This window comes from Lonchura striata, chromosome 5 (genome assembly GCF_046129695.1).
Source record: "Lonchura striata isolate bLonStr1 chromosome 5, bLonStr1.mat, whole genome shotgun sequence".
Taxonomy (NCBI): Eukaryota; Metazoa; Chordata; class Aves; order Passeriformes; family Estrildidae; genus Lonchura; species Lonchura striata.
The window spans coordinates 24,643,207-24,661,795 of NC_134607.1; the positions used below are offsets into that span (position 1 = coordinate 24,643,207).

General features: G+C 41.2%; 1 protein-coding gene across 1 annotated transcript; it reads left to right on the plus strand.

The window, feature by feature from the left end:
* The first annotated feature begins 80 nt into the window (after window positions 1–80).
* On the plus strand, window positions 81–17,009 carry ADSL (adenylosuccinate lyase). Its single transcript, XM_021552692.2, has 13 exons — window positions 81–263; window positions 4,563–4,766; window positions 5,889–5,933; window positions 6,737–6,816; window positions 8,571–8,742; window positions 9,026–9,072; window positions 9,461–9,551; window positions 10,350–10,419; window positions 11,443–11,590; window positions 13,455–13,545; window positions 14,414–14,503; window positions 16,369–16,545; window positions 16,867–17,009. The coding sequence occupies exons 1-13, from the start codon at window positions 108–110 to the stop codon at window positions 16,951–16,953; spliced, it is 1,458 nt and encodes a 485-aa protein (XP_021408367.1). The 5' UTR covers window positions 81–107; the 3' UTR covers window positions 16,954–17,009.
* The last annotated feature ends 1,580 nt before the right edge of the window (window positions 17,010–18,589 follow it).

Here is an 18,589-nt window from a genome sequence, read left to right on the forward strand (position 1 = left end):
CTCCGGCCGCGGGGGGGCGCCGTGGGCTCGGGGCGGGCGCGCTGAGGGCGGGGCGGGGCCCTGCCCGCCCTTATCCCGCTGCCCGCGCCGCCGCCGCCGCCGCTGCCATGGCGGGCCCCGGAGAGGAGCAGGACGTGCTGGCGCGGTACCGCTCCCCGCTGGTGTCGCGGTACGCCAGCGCCGAGATGGCCTACAACTTCAGCGAGAGGAAGAAGTTCGGCACCTGGCGCCGCCTCTGGCTCTACCTCGCCCAGGCTGAGAAGGTAAGGGCGGGACGGGCGCTGAGGGCAGAGCGGCGCGGCGGGGGGAGCGTGGTGCCGGGGCGCCTTCACGTCCCGATTCCCTTAAGGGCGGATGAGGGCCTGGGAGTCGGCCGCACCTTCCCGGAGCTACTCTCGGGAAACGGACCGGAGCAACTTTCCAGGCGCCCCTTGGCGCGTTCCGGGGAGGGGGCGGTGCGAGTTCAGGGTTATCCAAGCTGCACACAGTCCCTCCTGTCGCCCCTCAGCAAATCATTTCTTCTCGCCTCGTACCCTCCCCCTTGCACTTTTGCCTGCGCTGTAAAATTGGTTTTATAAAAGCTTTGCTAAGCAATCTTCGGTGAGGGGTTGCCTTTGAGCAAACAGCGGTGTCCTTCCCGGGCGCTCCGCTGTTTGCTTTCCAGGAGGTGTGACGGGTGAGGTCCGCTGTCCATTCAATCCGATGGCTGTCAGTCCGTGCCAACCGGACCACCCCCTGCTTCTGTGGCCATTTGTAGTTAGATAGCCCTTTTTTTCTGAGATATGTTTACTTTTGGCCAAAGTGAGCAGTACATTTACCTCACAAGTAGTTGTGATGTTTCTGGTAGGCTGTGTGCCAAAAAAAAACCCAAACAAACACCACAAAAGATTGGGTACTGTGTATTGTTAATTGAACTATTAGGAAGCAGCAAGTCAGAGTATGTCCATATGATTGCAAGCTGTTGCGTTAGCCGAGGATATGAAGTTGACTTTTTTAATGTGCACTTGAAGCTAAACCTTTTGACTTTGGTCCTAATTGGGGATACATGTACAGCTGTTAATACATCTCAATTGAGACACAGTTTTTAAGTTGCGCTGACTTGATTCCTTGTGACTCTTACCAGGTTTTTGACAGTGAAAAAGCTGTAATGTGTTCCCCCCCAAAAAAGGCACAAAGCCACCCCACTTTCTGACAGAATGACTTTAGTTTTCAGATTCAATAGGAGCCCATTTGTTTTGTAGAGAGTGTTTGTAGAGAGTCCAATTTCTGTTTTCAAAGCCCTGGGATTGTTAGAAGAATCCAAACTCTAGGTCTATGCATTAATATGAATGCAAGGGCAGAGAAGCACCATGCTGGAGAATGAATACACAGTGCACAAGGTCATTACCATGTTCCTTTTCCATGCAAGGATAGTATCACTACAGCAACATTGTCAATACTATGCTGGACCAAATGTGGTGTTTCAGAAGCTGAAGATGCAATTATACAGCTGTGCTAAATAGGAGTCAGCTTCCAAAGTCATACATGCTTGATTTTGTCACTGTTCAGATGCTGAAGTGAGAAAGCTGCAAATCTCATCTGCCATAGAAAGTGTCAGTACTATGAATGCATGCTTGAGGAGCTTTGCATGTTCAAAGCATGACAATTTAAACATAGTTTTATTGATTCTATCAGATAATCATCACTTTTGCTTCTGATGAAGAATAGAATGTGTGAGTTGGCTAATAGCAATCTGCTTGAAGGAACCAGTTTGGGACTTCTAGGTTTCCATTCCCAAGCCTTGAATTCTGGGCTACCCCATCTATTGACCCTTGCTCTGCCTCCTGTTGCTGCCCCAGAGTTTTGTTCCCAGAAAGTAGAGACAGGTCTTACAACTTCTTGAGCTCTCTTTTCATAGTGGGAAGAGGGAGACTCCTATTTTTATCTGGCTCCTCATTCCAGAGCAGTTTGTAATCTAATGTCAGCTCTGGACTAAAAAGAAGGAAGAGTCAGCTACTTCCAGCACCTGTTGTCTCTGTCAGTGATCAGTTAGTTACACATTCAAGCAGTTTCTTTAGGTTCTTTATAGAAGATGCATAGTATTTCTATGAAAAAGAACACCCCCCCCCCCCCCAAATACCAGGTAATAAATGAACTATGGCAATTTACTGCAGCACATATCCTCACTTCCAAGACATTCATGTGTTGCTTCTTGGGTCATTCTTTTTTGAAGATACATAGCTTATCTTTTCAGAAACATTAAAAACCAAATAGTAAAAAATGAACAGTTGGCAATACTTACTTTTGTCTTTTGATAAATCAGATTTAGGAAGGTCTAATCATAGGTTTTCTTAAAATTACAGAGAGTAGTAAGAAGACTTGCAACTTAATGATAAAATTTTAGATAAAGTACAGGGCCAGGCAGATGGCTTCAATATTCACTCTACTTAATAGGTGAAATTTTCAAGTGGTCCACTTGGAGTATGTGAGATAAGAATTGAAGAAGTATTTCAGTAGAAACTGAATTTGGCAGAAAGTCTATACAGTGTTTTCCTCCTTTCAGCAGGCAATAGCAGGAGTTTGAAAGAGTAGGCTTAGCAAAATGTGGGATTAGTAAGAAAAATTTATGTTTTCCCAACTAACAGTATTTAAAGTTTGGGTTAAGAGCTGGGGTGTCTGCATTTATACCCATCCCAGAACACTATTTTAATTTTTTGCATAAATTCCTTTGTATCATGATTTTTCTGTTAACACTTTTTAACTTGCACTCTTGACTTAATTGTATTTGAAAGTCAAGTACAAATTTCTTGGAGCTCTCCCTTTTCATAGAAGTAGCTTTGACATCCTGTAGCATCAAACTGACTTACAATATGTTTTGCACATGTGAAAAATAAATGTTTTATTTCTTTCTTTAGTAACCATCCACTATTTTTTCTGTCCAGTTTAATTTTCATTGTTTTTCTGTCATATGTTCTTTATATGAGGAACAATCTGGTGTTCTCATTCTGTGTGCAGTAGCTGTGCCATGTCATCTGCCTGTTCTGCCCTGTCCTTTAGGAAAAGTGATGAACAGTCATAGCTGTTAGAGGGGCACATCAAAATATTGGGACAGTCTCAGAAGAATGACACTCTCAAAGCACAGTCCAGAGAGTTCATCACTGACTTCACTGACCTGTGGTGCTTTGGGGAAAACCTTGTGTTCTTCCTTATGCAGTTTTCCTACTTGGTTTTTTTAGGTACATGGGTTTGAAGGATGTTTGTTTTCGTCCCGAGGTACTGCCAATATCAGCAAATGCTCATAGGGAAGAGACTCACACATTTTTTGTGGACAGATGAGAACATCATTTGTCTTGGCACTACTCTACCTTGCACATGTTCTATGTCAAGTTGTCCCTTTTTTTTTTTTGGGGGGGGGGTTATTTCTTTCCTCTCTGTATGACTGTGTGCTGTGGTCAGCTTTTCCCAAAGGATCACAGATGTCTGACCAAGGCATGAGATTTTAATCTTGTTACAAGAATGTATTGCCTGCTGAACTACCTGTGCTTTTAGGCAGTTGCAGTCTATACTGGTGCACCTCAAAGGCAGCAGTCTGGGGCCAGGTGCTTTTCCTCATTTAGCTGGACACTCACAGGCATGTATTTTCTTGTGGCAGCATAAGTTTGGGTACTAATTATCTGATGAGGTCCTTGAGGACACATCTGCTTCACTTGTTGTTGTCTTCAGTTCCAGGTTTCACATCTGCAAACCATTTTTTCAGTCAGTTTGATTCTGAACAGAAACAGTTTTTAAATGCTTTGAATCCTGGAAGCCTCTTGGTTGGTGATTTCTCATCACTGATGCCCAGGACAATAGTATTTTAATTTGGAAAAGGCAGTAATGCCAAGTTTTTGTGAGACTTTTAACTTCTCAGTATCTTGAAAAGACATTTTTGTCACCTTAGTGGATTACACCAGTGTATAATTTTGTGGTTGGATATCTTTGTTTTTAAGTCAGCTTGCTGAAAAGCTCTAGCAATTAGTTTCAAACGTAAACTAGGAGCATTCATCTCCTTCTTCCAGATCAAGTAACTGATTTCACAAGGTTTCATATTCAGTCTGAGATGAGCTACTACAGGACTTTTGAAAAGGTACAAACATATAAAACATATACATCTTTTCATGTATTTTAAGCCCCCCGTTTACAATTGTGTAGGTCTAGTTGTGGTCCAGTTAGTTTTTCCTGACATAAGCTATTTAGTCACATGTTAACTGGATTTTTCTTTACCCAAAAGGTAAACTTCATTAAAAGAAAATTTAAACTTTTGTCACTTTTCCCCATGTACTTTCGTTTTTGTAGTTTTCACAGGAATGTTACGTGTTTGAGGAAGGCATGAAGCCCAAGAGGAACATCTGAGAATGAGCACTGTGCTATCCCATTGGAAAAGGCTGGAGAGCCCTAGAATGAAAGCATTTGTTGTTACAGCTCAATTATACCAAATTGTCACACTTTTGGGAGATGTCAGACAAGAGTAAATTATTTAAACAGCTTCTGTCTCTCTTTGTCAGTAAGGAGAAAATGCAATGAAAGTTCTTTTCCCTTTGCAGTCACTTGGGCTTTCAATCACTGATGAGCAGATACGGGAGATGGAAGCAAATCTGGACAACATTGACTTCAAGATGGCAGCAGAGGAGGAGAAGAAGCTGCGTCACGATGTCATGGCCCACGTGCACACCTTTGCCCACTGCTGTCCGAAAGCTGCAGCCATCATCCACCTTGGAGCAACTTCCTGCTACGTAGGGGATAACACGGTAATAGGGTATTTCCAGTTCCCTGCCTGCAGACCTGGGTAAAACAAAGCTACAGTTGTTTATTTTATAGCTCTTTATAAACTTTTCTTTATAAAATATTAAGTTGATTTTTCAGTCATTTTTGTTAATTTTACTATTGAAATTAATTCAGTTCTTTAACCTGACTACCCTAGGAAGGCAGGCTAGTTCCCCTTGCCTTCTTTCTTGTGATGTGAAGCAAGGTCTATCTGGAAACTGTTCCGTAACTTCTGCTTGCATGTTAAATATTCAAGGAGATAAGAGGGGAGTTACAAACAAATGAAGAAACATGTGAACTGTGTGATTTATCAGTTACACCCCTGTGACAAAAGTTCACTGACTTACAGAACAAGGTCCATGAGCTTTCAATTGCTACTTGGAACCCCTGCGTAACTCAGGGGAAAACAAGCTTTTCAGTAGTGAAGAGAACAGATTGGTGTGTTAAGTGAGAAAGGAAGTACTACCATTCTACAGAACCATAAAATATTTGTGAAAAACCTCATCTACAACAGAGTACAAACTGAAGCCTTATTTCTCAGTATATGTTGCTGTTCCACTGTTCAAGCCATTGCAACTTCACAGCTGCTGTTGTTGCATGAGAAACTGCTGTGTGGTTATTTTTTCTCTACTCCTTTTCAAACCTGTTTAGCTTTTGGGTAATATCACCTTCCTTGTGACACCTGTGCCCAGCTGTACCTCAGTTTCAAAAGGAGTAAAGACAGCTGGCGCCTCATCAGCCCACTGATTTTCCTGATGTCTTTAGCCTACAGTGCCTATATGTTCCACTTGGTACCATATGATTTATTCTGTCATTCCACGGGCAGTCCCAAGACCTCAAAATAATCATTCATAGGTACTTGGTAGAATCAGGTCTTCCACCACTTATGACTTTCCATGGACAATATAAAAAAGAGCAATAGTGGATCAAGCATTTTTGTCATAGGCAACTTCAGTGCAAGCTCTGCTACAAGAAGGAAAGCGAATAATTTGTTTTAAGAGGAGACTTTTTGAGTCAATGAAGCATCATCTGTGCCCTCTCTGAGAGAAACTGTTATGTCTGGTCCTTCAAACAAGGCCCAAAGTTCCTTTCTTTGCTTCTTTCAGGATTTGATTGTCCTCCGTGATGGGTTTAACCTCCTGCTGCCCAAGGTGAGAAGGTGGTTCTGCAGTGTCTCAAAATATGGGAGCACTCATGTCCTGTGCATAGCCTGTGTTTAACTTGGATTTTCCTAAACCTTTGTGGGAAACTAGGAGGAGTTTTTTGTCTGGGTTGTTCTCAAAAAATGAACAGTTCCCTTTATTTCCTTTCTCAAGTCTTTTCCCAGAGATTTTTTGCTCACAGTGGAAATTATAAGCATCTCCTTGTTTATCTGTGCAACAGGTACTACATAGCAATACAACTGTATTGCTTTCAGGATTTTCTTAGTCTTATCCTTAGCTATATTCCTAGGAATCTGTCAGCATTCAAGAAAGAAACTATATAATACAATTTTCTGAGGTCAGATATAGCCATAGTGTAGTGTAGTGCTGTCTATCTGATCTGAATGAGTTGACATCCGATTTGCCCTGGACTGTACCTGTGTCAATTATACCCCAAGCAGCTTTATTTCTGACCAATTCCAGGAATAAAGAAAATACCCAAGATGAACCAACTGCAGGATTTGGTTGGGCATGAAGATTAGACTAGTTTGAGCTCAAATCCAGTGTCTTGTGTGAGCTCTTGCTTGAGTTTTGTAGCAAGCAGAAATTGCACATGTGCCCTTGAAAAACTGGAACACATCATATTCTACAGTTAGAGGGGACTGCACAGTTGCCCCACAAGGTCCTTTCCTGCACAGTGGTTTCCCTCCCCTTTTCTCACAATAATGTGCTTAAGCATGCAAACTTCTGTTCTTTTTCTGGGGTTTTTTCCCCTCATTCCATCACTTTTCTATCCTTCCTGCTTCCACCAGCTCGCAAGGGTGATCAGCCGGCTGGCCGACTTTGCTGAGAAGTATGCTGACATGCCTACTTTGGGCTTCACTCATTACCAGTAAGTGGCATCAGCCTTTGCTTTCTTTTTATTGTCTGTGCTTTGATTAAATTGACCTGCTACTGCTCTCTTGCCATCCTTTTTCCCATCTCTGACCAGCTGGTGGCTCAGAAAAGGCATATGTGCTTTACTCCAGGCTTGTTCAGGAAATTGGACTGTCGCTTTGACTAGCTGTCAGCAGTTGCTTCAACATAGCTTCATATGAAGGATGACTTCCAGGCAAACGCAGATGTTCTTGTTCTGGGTTGTTTCAAGAAACCATGACTGGGAATTGCACTAAGCCTGTCTTGTAGATTTTCTTTGTTTTTCTTTAAGTTATTTTCTGCTGCAGCCTAGAAAGTTTTGTTAATGGCTACTTGTTACTACAGATGCTGAGTCAAAGGATAATAAAGTCAGAAGATCTGGGTGGTTCTGTTCTTGAGGTAGTTTAATCTCCTGCATCATGAAGACTGTTTTCAGAAACATTAAACTATACCATGAGCTAAGCCTGGGTCTTCTACCCCAGTGATAGGGAGCAGCAGAGGCAGGGAAATTAAGCACAGGTCATGTCAGACTCTGTGTCTGGCACTTTAACATTTCTCCTAAAGGAGAGTGAAAGCATCAGATCTCTGATTTATCGTCTTGCTGTATATGCAGTGTCAGTTCCATCAGCTCTAGTCCTACAGCCCTCTTCATCTACAGCTTTTGGAGGAGTATCTGTGTTAGTTTTATCTGAGCTTTGGGAAAGAGGACAGAGGAGTTTTCAAGAAGTGTATACAGAGTGAAATCATAGTTGATGTCTCAGCCTTTTCTATGTCGTTTGTCAGCAAGGCCTTTACTCCGTTTACAATCGCATCCATGTTTTCCCTAGCCTTCCCTTTTCCTGCTTATGTACTTGCAGAGGCCTGTCTTGTTGCCTTTCATGTCCCATATTAAATTTGTCCAAGTGAGTTTTGGCTTTCCTTGCCCCGTCTGCTGTGTTGAATAGTTTCTTTGTATTCCTCCTGGATTGCCTGTCCCTGCTTCCAAATCTTACAAGCTTCCTTTTTATGTCTGAGCTTAATCAGGAGCACATTGTTCATGAGGTATGGTTTTTTAAAGTAGTATGGAGGTCTTCTTTGGAGTTCATGTGGATAATTTGAAATATTTCACTTTCTGGGTTCTGCATAACACCCCTGGTTTTGCCTCAGAGCATCTTCAGGGGAACTGAAGTGTAGCTGAAGCTTGCATTTACTTATTCCAAGGTAGAGAGGTCTTAAGAAACGTTGGCTAACAGCACTGTTGAAGTGTGTTTGCCCAGAGGCTGAGGAACAGATTTTTATAGATAAGAAGGAAAAGTTCCTGAGAGGAACCTAATTTAAAATCACAAAGTGAATGCAGATGTCTCTGTGCTGAGAAGTTCATACCAGTGCTGTAAGTCAGCCAGGGTGCCCCCCATGCCCTGGGTGAGCAGAATTGGGATGAGGGACAGATGTGCCCAGTCTGGCACAGCCCCTGCAGGCCGGCAGGGGGCGCCCGCCTGGCATTTGCACACAGAATTGCTGTTTTCTGGTACTGTAATTCCATCTAATTCCTGAATGGAATGATTACATCTTCAGTACCATTTACTGCTGATATTGGTACATCCTTCTGCCTAAGCCAAATCCTGTTAATTTCTTCTCAAATGAGTCAATAGAGTTGAGTCTGTAGGGAACTCTTAATGGCAGACTCAGCAGTGAAGTGTGGTGCTTGGGCAAATCTTCAGTGAGTCATGTTTTGTTCTTGATCGTTTTCAGACCTGCCCAGCTCACTACTGTGGGGAAACGCTGCTGCTTGTGGATTCAAGACTTGTGCATGGACCTGCAGAACCTGGAGCGGGCTCGGGATGACCTGCGCTTTCGGGGTGTCAAAGGCACCACTGGCACTCAAGCCAGCTTCTTGCAGCTCTTTGAGGGAGACCACAGTAAAGTAAGTCAGATGTCCCAGGGTGCAGACTTGGCAATTTTCTGCTCTGGAATGCTGTTTTCTTTGAGGGAACATTGAGATTCTTGCATTAAATTTACAAGGTCACCCTGATTCCTCTGGGGCTCATTGATGAGGCTCTGTGAAAGTAAGTAGCGTTTGGGAAGATATGTTTCACAGAAAGTAGAAGATTTTTTGACAGTAAACTGAGAAAAGTGAAGATCATTTTTGTTCATGCTGACTTTGCTGAGTTGTATTTTAAGCTCTTTTTTTTTTTATTCACCCCAAGGTTGAAGAACTGGACAGATTAGTGACTGAGAAGGCAGGATTTAAGCGGTATGTAACATGCATTCTTAGCAGTGTGTGACTCCTGCTGGTAGTGTTGGCCCAGATTTCCCTGACTGCCAAGCTGACATCTGTGCTGCTGTTCACTTATTTCCCCTTGCCATCTTCCATTCCCAGTTGCATTTTCAGGCATGAAACTTCACCTTGTAATTAGGCCACTTCTTCTCCTCTCCCTGTCAAAGCACAGCTGTCCCTTTTTCTCTGTTTACCTTTCTCCCACATGCATGCTGCCCCAAGAAACTGACAGCCTGAATCCAGGGTTATTCACATCCGAGCAGAATGACAGCCCTCCACTTCAAGAGCCATGTCACTGCTTGCTCAAAGTCTTGCAGTACTGTTGTGTCTGGCTGGAACACTCAATTTATGTGCTTATTCCTAGGGCTTACATGGTCACAGGGCAGACCTACAGTCGCAAGGTGGATATTGGAGTCCTGGCTGTGCTGGCCAGTCTGGGGGCTTCTATACACAAGGTGAGCACCCTAGTTGTATTTCAGATCTTGAAGAGAAGGTGCTTCGGTGCAGAATGCTCTGCTCAAGAAATATTGGCATTCCTTGCTCATCTGTCTTCTTTGTGATCATGAAAATTCACCACTGGGTACATACCTGATACTCAAATCTCAAACATCTTAAAACCAGTGACAAATAAAGCAAGTTAACTGAGCAGATTCTAAAATGCGTTAACAACTCCCACACCAGATATTAGTCTAATCTATGCTAAATTGATCCAATTAGAATAAATGTCTTTCCTTGTGGTGTATAAGTTCTTAAAGTTCACCATTTCCTCCTAGTTAGTTGCCTTTCTGACAATGATGTTCTTCTCTCTGTCCTTGTGGATTCTTTTCATTGATTAATCTCTGTTCCCTCCTTTCTCCTCTTGTGCTAAAGTGATCTGTGGTATTTTCTTCTGTTTTGGTTTTTTCCCAGTTCAGTGAGCACACATTGTCTGTGTTTACGCATCACTGTGCAGTTTTGTTATGCATTTTCAGTGTTTTCTTCTGATCTGTCTTCCGTTCCCTGCAAACATTTGCCCTTGTTGGAATCCTGTTCCCATCTAATCCAGTGGACATGCTATTTTCTGTGTTTTCTTGACAAACATTTTTAGGCCAGGAAGTATAATTGCAGTGTCAGTTTTTTTGTCAAATTTTTCAGTGCCCTCAGTTTACTTCTTGCACATAGATGCAAAGATTCTCCAAGAGCGCTAACATGAAGATATGTTGGTGGGTGTCAGTTTGGTTCTGTTTTGTTAATTTCTCATGCTTGCTTTCTAGATTTGCACTGACATTCGTCTTTTGGCCAACCTGAAGGAGATAGAGGAGCCTTTTGAAAAAGACCAGATTGGTAAGAGATGAGAGAGTTTTCCTGGACTGGTGTATATGTATTTTCATTTATGTTGGTATGGCCTTTTAAGCAAACTTAGAAATGTCACTGACAGAATTTGCTTTAAAGTAACTGGAGTTGATACTGTTAGTATTTTCAATCCTTTTTAAAAGAAAAATAAAGGAGGGGAGGGGGGAAGGAAAAAAGAAAAAACACTTTAACTAAAGGTTTATGGATATTAAGTAATTAAAATCAGATTTGTGCACTCCTTGTGTTTGTGGGGAGAGCAGTAAGTCTCCCCACAGGGTCTGAGGAGTGCTTAATGTTTTCCTGTCCTCATGAGGCTGACTGGAAAGTAGGTTTTCAGCTCAACTCAGCATTTTGATCTTTATAAGCAGACAAAATCAGGAACAATGAAACTAGGGTGGACCCTTGCACCAGAAGAACACCACTTATGTGATTCTGACACTGTTAGAAAGGGAAAAGGAAATGTAGTGTTTTGGCTCTTGGCTGAAAGTTTGGGTCCCTTAAATAGTTGCATAGAATTGAATCAGTGAATTAAGCCTTAGTCCTGTCTGGTACTTGTACCATTCTACATTCTGCGGATGATTTTAATACCCACTCACTAGAGCAAGAGGCAGCAGTGTAAGCATCTGACTTTAAAGGACAGTGTTACTGAGCAGATGGAGGCTTGAACACTGCTAAGATTGCCATGGGTAGCCTAGAGAGATGATGCTAAATAGTACATTAAAAAGTACAGCTATTTGTCCCTTTTATGTGGTAGTACTTCTGTTTTGCAGAACTGCAAAACTGTCATCTCACTTTTTCTTTGCCCACATTTAGATGTTTCTGATCTGAAGGGGAAATTAGTGGTGTCATTTTTTTATTATTAATTGTTCTTATAAAATTGTGTATTTTGAAGCTTTAGTCAAAGCTATGATTCCTGACACATTTTTCTTTCCTGGGGGAGGACCTTCATCTCTCCTCCCCGAATGCAACACTCCTTCTGTTGCCCTGTTTGCATCCCTTTTCCTGCTTTGCCAGGCTCAAGTGCTATGCCTTACAAGAGGAACCCAATGCGTTCGGAGCGCTGCTGCAGCCTTGCTCGGCACCTGATGACGCTGGTGATGGATCCCCTCCAAACGGCTGCCGTGCAGTGGTTTGAGCGAACGCTGGATGACAGTGCCAACAGGTCTGTTCAGCCTGTGCTCTGCAGCAACTGCAGGTGGCCTTGTGCAGAAAAGTCCTCTGGCCTCTTTAGAAAATACTGCCTTTAAACTAAACACACAAGACACTACCTTCACAAAAAGCAGTCTCAATAGAACCTAGAGACTACAATCTGGTTTTCTCTGTACCATCAGATAAAGACTGTTAGTTTTTGTTTAATGTCAAGATCTTCTGCAAAGTAAACCAGCAGTGAAAGGGAGGGATACAGAAGCCAGGATAATAAATTGCCGTCACAGTCTTCCTGTTTCAATAGCACAGTATTACAGAACTGACATTTCGCAAATTCTCCTCCTTATTTAGGATGCAGTTTTTTGACCCTTTTTTTCACTTTTTAGAGAATAGTTCAATACCTTAACCCTCCAAATAATCTAAAAAAACATATTTTAATTTTGGAAAATATTCTTTACAAGAAGTAGTCGGATTCTGGAGAAAGAGCACAATTACTTTACTTTTTAAAAGTTTCATGAAAATCTGTGCAGGTCTCTAGGATATTGCTTAGCAAATTTTGCTTTGTTTTATAATTTTTCATTACAACTATTTGGAGCTGAGCAGAAGTTATCTACAATTATTATCAAGCAAATTACAGCAATTATATTCAATGCTTCTGTCTTTTATTTAGTACTAAATCTGCATAAAGATCATACCTAGCTTTGAAACATTTTAGTTTCAAAGTCATATTCTGTTGCAGAATTTGATCTCTTAGAATCGTAGAAATCTCTAGACTTCTAAGGTATGGTACCTGTGAGACAATGAGCAGCAGCAGTTTTGGCTTAATTAATGCTAGATTAGCTTTAAGATTGCTGACGAGAATGTTATTTTTAAAATGTCTCCACAAACATAATAACTGCATAAAATGAAGAAAATAGAATATCTTTTTTTCCCAAGGGGACCTTATTCCACAGCTCCTAGTCTCATTAAAAAAGAGCTGCATAGGCAGCAGAAAACAATGTAAATTTAAGAAATTGCATAGTGGTTGTCATGGTGTGTTTTTTTCCCAATAGCTATCAAATGTTGAGAGATGTACTGAAATGTTTAAAATTTTATTTTCTTCTCATCTAATAGAAAAACTCATCTGTCCACTTCATTAACCAATTACAAAAATCTGTGTTCTTGTTAAAGCTATAGTGTTTTGGAAGGAGAGCAAGCCAGAGAGAGTTCAATATCAGTCTACAATCCAGCAAAGCTGTTTTAAGGCCCTGTGATAGAATTGGAGGGCTTAAATGTAGCACAAGGTTCAAGAACTAGGATATTTTAAAAGATTACAGTTTAGGATGGGCCAGGCCCTGCTGTCATAGATGGATGATGCTATGTTTGCTGCATTGTCATGCAGAGTATTTTGCCTGATACAGCTCAGGCCCCACTACTCCTCTTGTTCCCCTCCTTCGTGTTTTGTCAGGAGCCTCCTTTGTGACCAGGAACTGGTTTATTGGAGGAATCCCTCAGCAAATGTATGGATCCCCTTGGAAATTCCCCACTGAGCACAGCCAGGCACAGCATGAGCATGCAGCATGTCCTACTGCTGGAGGGTAGGATCAGTAGTAGACACTTCAACAAAGAACACACAGGGGAAGATCCTGTAGATTGCTGCCCTGTTTCCTATCTGTGTAAGCACTGCATTATCTTGGAGCTTTCTATGTGTGCCTTCACCCTTTTTTCTCTCTACTGACCAAAAAGGAAAAAAAAAAAAAAAAAAAAAAAGAAGAGAACAATTCCAGTGTTAGGCCACAGTAATGCCATTTAGAGCATTATTTACAGAAGCTGAAGCATCTGAGGTGAACTGGAATATGGCTTTGTTGCTGACCAGGGCTCGGGGTATGTGTGTTTTGTAGGCGCGTGTGTCTGGCTGAGGCTTTCCTCACAGCTGACATCATTCTGAGTACACTGCAGAATGTCTCCGAGGGGCTTGTGGTGTATCCAAAGGTAAAGCAGGAGATAATGGATTTCCTTGGTGATGTTACAACTGCGCCAAAGTGTACAATAATGCTCCCACTCCAAGAATTACATTTTTATCTGGTAGTTCAAATGGTTTCTGAATTTTGTTCTATTCTTGTCATATTCTCACTGTTGTAGGTCGTACATTAGGGGCCTCTTGTGAGGTCAATAACAGTAAATACAAACTATGTCACAAAGGATATTTTTCCCTGAATTACAGATCTGTAGAACCTAGCAGTGAAAGATACTGTCTAGAAGATTTCATCCAGTCCTGTAACTTACTACAGGTTAAAAAAAATAGTGGACATCTTTTCCAAACTAATGTCTCATACAAAATATGGCTTCTAAGTATTATCAACTTCAATAGCTGGATTTCCAGAGCTAAGTTCAAGATGACAATGTGTCTTTGCATCATGGGGACAAAGTTTTTATTGGCGCCTGCTATAACAGGACAAGGGGTAATGGTTTTAAACTGACAGAGGGACAATTTTGATTATATAGGAAAGAAGTTTTATTAGAAGGAGGGTGGTGAAACACTAGAATAGGTTGCCCAGAGAGGTGGTGGATGCCCCATCACTGGAAGCATGCAGCATCAGATTGGACAGGGTTCTTGGCAACCTGATCTAATTGAAGATGTCGCCACTCATTTCAGGTGGTTGAACTAGATGCCTTTAAAGGTCACTTCCAGCCCAAACTTTTCTATGATTATGTCACCATTATCCAGTCCCAGAGATTCAAAGGGAGAGGGAAAAAAACTTCACTGCAGTTTTTAATTGTCTATAGATTTCCTATAATGCTGTTTCTTTTTTCCTGTTTTTTTTTCTTTTTTTTTTTTGTGTGTGTGTGTGTGTTTAAGGTGATTGAGAGAAGGATCCGGCAGGAGCTGCCATTCATGGCCACAGAGAATATAATCATGGCAATGGTGAAGGCTGGGGGCAATCGTCAGGTACAAATGAAGTGTCCAAAATACCTTTGTTTACGGCCTGGTGTTTGTCTCCTGAGAAACAAATGTATCTGGGCTCTTGTCCTGTCTCACCTTTCTCTGCTCTTCACCTGGTCCTGCAGAGTTATTACACTGGTGCTGCAAAGCCAGGCTCTGGTCTCTGAGGGGAGAGCACTTTTAGAGATCCCTATTTTCTGTGAGGAACACTGTGTTTAGGCTAATCTGGCTGGCTGTGCTAGAGAAGAAGAAGACCTATTTTTATGTTTGATACTAGTAGGCATTTTCCTTTTTTAAATGTTTGAAGGCACTTGGAACGCAGGCCAGACTTCTTTAAATGGAACATGTTGGCAGTTGGCTACTTTATAAATTAAAAGAGGATGAGTCAGTACTGTTAACGAAAAAAGCAAGTAAGACCATTCTGAATCACTCATTCATGTGTCATTCTTCCCTAACTCAGTAGAATATATTAACCACTTTGTTAATAGTCCTTCATTCAGCTTCCTGTGTTCAAGCAAACTGTAATTAAATATTTTCCTTAGTAAATAAACCCAGACACAATTAGATTATATTTCCTTATCATTTAATTTCACAGTTCAGGTCAAAATTGATAATCAAATTTCCATCTTAATGAAACACCTTATTTTCACTTTACCTTTTAGATAATTTTTCCTTCTATGATTATCTCCACACCAAGGACAGAAGTGAAACTTGCAAGAATAATGAAAGGTTTTGAATGAAGCTTTGAGAAGAGTATATGTGGTTTCAGTTTTCTGAAACAGTGTGGCAAATCACCCATTATATTAGTCAGGAAACATCCTTTTTTCCTCTTTTTCCCCCCTGTGTTTCTGATGTCAGTGGGTCAGTGAGTAAGCTTCCTGACTAAATGCATTAAGGGTCACATCATGTGAATCAGATTCTCTGATTCATTTATGTCTCTTGTTGACCTGCTTTCTTTCTGGTGCTGTTTAATTACATACCCATAGGGCTTAGTACCTTCGTAGAAGGTGTTCATAATCACACTCATATGTTCTGTTTTCATGCTCTGGGGACTTTGGAACAGCACATTTTCTACCTTATAGCACTGAAACTCACTTCCTTTCCCCACTACTAAACAGATCTCTCCCCTAAATATCCAGAAGATATATGTGTTCACCTGAGGCAGGTCAGTGGTAAAATGACATTTGGATAGAGGAAGCAGGATAATTTTTGTCCTAATTGTAGATCAAGGATAATACATTTAAGGAGAAGATTCCTGCATAGTTGTAAATGCAATCACATGGCTGTATTTTAGGACCAACAGGGCAATATCTAATTTTGTAGGTGGTACCTGACTACAGTTGTGTTCCTTTGTTCTTACCAATTGATTCCAAAGGAATGTTTTTTTTTTCTCAGTCTATCCTTATGTAGGTCATGGTTTGTTAAGTTGGACAGATTCTTTTCCTTTTCCAAAATCTGTAGAGGTTTTACATTATTTACAATTGCAAAAAAAACAGAAAAAAACCAAACAAAAAAAACCAAACAAACAAACAAAAAAAAAACCACCCTAGAATGACTCCTAAGAGTATTTGGGAATGACAGTGATTCCATTGTCATTAGTTTATCTTATGGTTCAACATGGAATGTATGTGACATTGGGACTGTTTTAGCCTCAAAGGGTTGTGAAGATGTGAAAGGATGAAGAAAATCTTGTTTCAATGCAGTGGCATGTGAAACACGACAGTGCAAGCTGCATCTTCCTTTTGCACTATCCAGGGCGAAACACTTTGATATTTTTCCCTCCCACACAAGTTGGTGAGATGAACATGTGCTGTCAATAGCAATGGAATGACTTTTTTTCTTTTTCCATCTTCTTCTCCCTGTACGTACAGGATTGCCACGAGAAAATTCGTGTTCTCTCTCAACAAGCAGCAGCTGTTGTGAAACAGGAAGGGGGTGATAATGACTTCATTGCCCGTGTCCGTGCTGATCCTTACTTCAGCCCTATCCATAAACAACTTGAAAGCCTGTTGGATCCCTCCTCCTTCACTGGACGTGCTCCTCAACAGGTAAAGTAATGGAAAATGGCTGTGGGTTGTAATGCAATGTGTAGTTAAATCTTGCATCCCTTTGTATATAATATGTACACTCTGTTTGCTAGAGAGTGTCTTACTTATATAATTCTAGCCATATTATTAAGGAAGACACATTTTTCTCCTTTTATTTCCTTGGCTTTCTTGTCTTTCTTCCCTATGGCTTCACACTTTCAACCTTGGACATACCGAATTGTTGGATGTCTTTGTGAAAGAGACTCCAGTGAGACAAGCATGTCCATATGGAGGGGAGGAGGCAAGTCCTTTTCCTAATTTTATTTTTCTCATCTTGAACAGGTGGCAAAGTTCCTGAAGGAGGAGGTTCGACCAGCGCTGATTCCATACCAAAGCAAGATGGGTGGGAAAGTTGAACTGGCACTTTAGATACAGTCTGCAAATGTGTGTGGGTACAGGAAGATAATAAAAGCCTTATTGACCCAGGTCTATTTACTGTGTCGTGTTATTTTGGTTCTCTGCAGTACATTTAGCCCCCAGAGCTTACAGTTGATTCCAGATGGGCTTTTCATTCTTTGTTTGCTGTTGGGTGGAGGTCTTTGACTACTGATGGAGGTCAAGCCTCCATCTATAGTGTGCTGAGTTACTGAGAAATGCTCAATTGTGACAAGGTAACTTTATCACAGCACCTTCATTGGCTCCTCACAGAGCACTGCCAGCTGTTAAAAAGCAATGCCTGGTGCTGCCTGACATTGATGTTGGACTGACTTGTTGAAGAGCAGAGGTAAGGGGAACTGAGCCCACTCTCATTTTCATCTTTTTTTCCATGCCCTGAAATTTTCTCCACAGGTGTCTCAAAAGTTGACAAGTTTGTCCTGGCTTTCAGAGTATTGTGACTTCCAAATATTAGAAATAATGAAAGAGGGGGGCCATGGAACTTCATGGTTCATCAAACTGGTGCTCCTTCAGCACTCCTTTCCTAGTTTAATACTGTAGCTGTGGCTCTGTAAAATCATATTTACAGGTGTTGGTGAGAAACCAGTCATTCTGGCTGTGATTGTGGTCCTTGGCTGTAGGTGCTTGATAATAGGTGGCAGTTGGACTCTGGCATGTGAAAGTTGTCTACTACAAGCTTTGTCTGATAAGAAAAAAGATACTGAAATTCACTGAATGCCAGAGAAATTCAAGAGTTTCATTGTTATTTCTGACAAGAAAAATCTGTTTTGTAATGTCTCTGCTTTACTGGACATTTAGTAGTGGATCAAATTCTTTTCCCTTTGACTTAATCTGGAATAATTCCATTACCTCTTCTTCCAGTGTTATTACATCACAGAGTATTTCTTCTGCTTCAGTGCAGTGAAAAAGTTCTCTCCCTGGCCTCTTTATTTATTCAGACCTTCAGAGATGACATGATAAGGGTTACTTGAGGATTTTTGAAGTGTGGTTGCTAAAGAGAATTTTAAAAAGCAGAACTAACTGAAAGAGGCTACCTGCTGTCCTTCAGGTCATCATTGTTGAAAGAGGATTTTAAAACACTGTATGTTTTAATAAAGCTTGTCTTTATTAAGTAGGTAAGAGCAATGGGAAGCTTCAGGCTGTGATCTTCTTCCATCGAGATTGCTCTGGCTTTACCTTGCCCCTAGAATATGGCATTCAAAATGTCTCAGACATTTGCGAGTTTGATGGTGTTTTTAACATTTTGCTTGCTTGTGCTATTAACATTTAATTAGCCATCTGTTTGAAAAGGATAACTCTAATTGAAACCTCATCATTTGCAGGCAATTACTCAAACCAATAGCCAAGAAAGAAAACAGACAGATGCGTAAGTCCTTTTTAGGTCCTCTTTCCTCCTAAAAAAAACCAAACCAACTAACCCTGTGTGCAGAGGAGGAACAGTGTATTTTCTAATCATTAGAAATAAATATTTGTCAGGTAGAGGCTGCCAGCTGTGAGTTATTGGACTTGTTTTCCTGGAAATTCTAAGATGAGTAACAGTAGTGCAGAGGAAAATTCATCCTCCTAGAAAATAAGGCATGATAAACAAATCCTTTAGGAGACTTTCACT

Bases quoted from the DNA above. Each gene is read 5' to 3' on its own strand.
- ADSL (XM_021552692.2), top strand. From the start codon at position 108: ATGGCGGGCCCCGGAGAGGAGCAGGACGTGCTGGCGCGGTACCGCTCC. The intron at 264-4,562 runs GTAAGGGCGGGA...TTCCCTTTGCAG, and splicing joins ACCTCGCCCAGGCTGAGAAG to TCACTTGGGCTTTCAATCAC. The intron at 5,934-6,736 runs GTGAGAAGGTGG...TGCTTCCACCAG, and splicing joins TTAACCTCCTGCTGCCCAAG to CTCGCAAGGGTGATCAGCCG.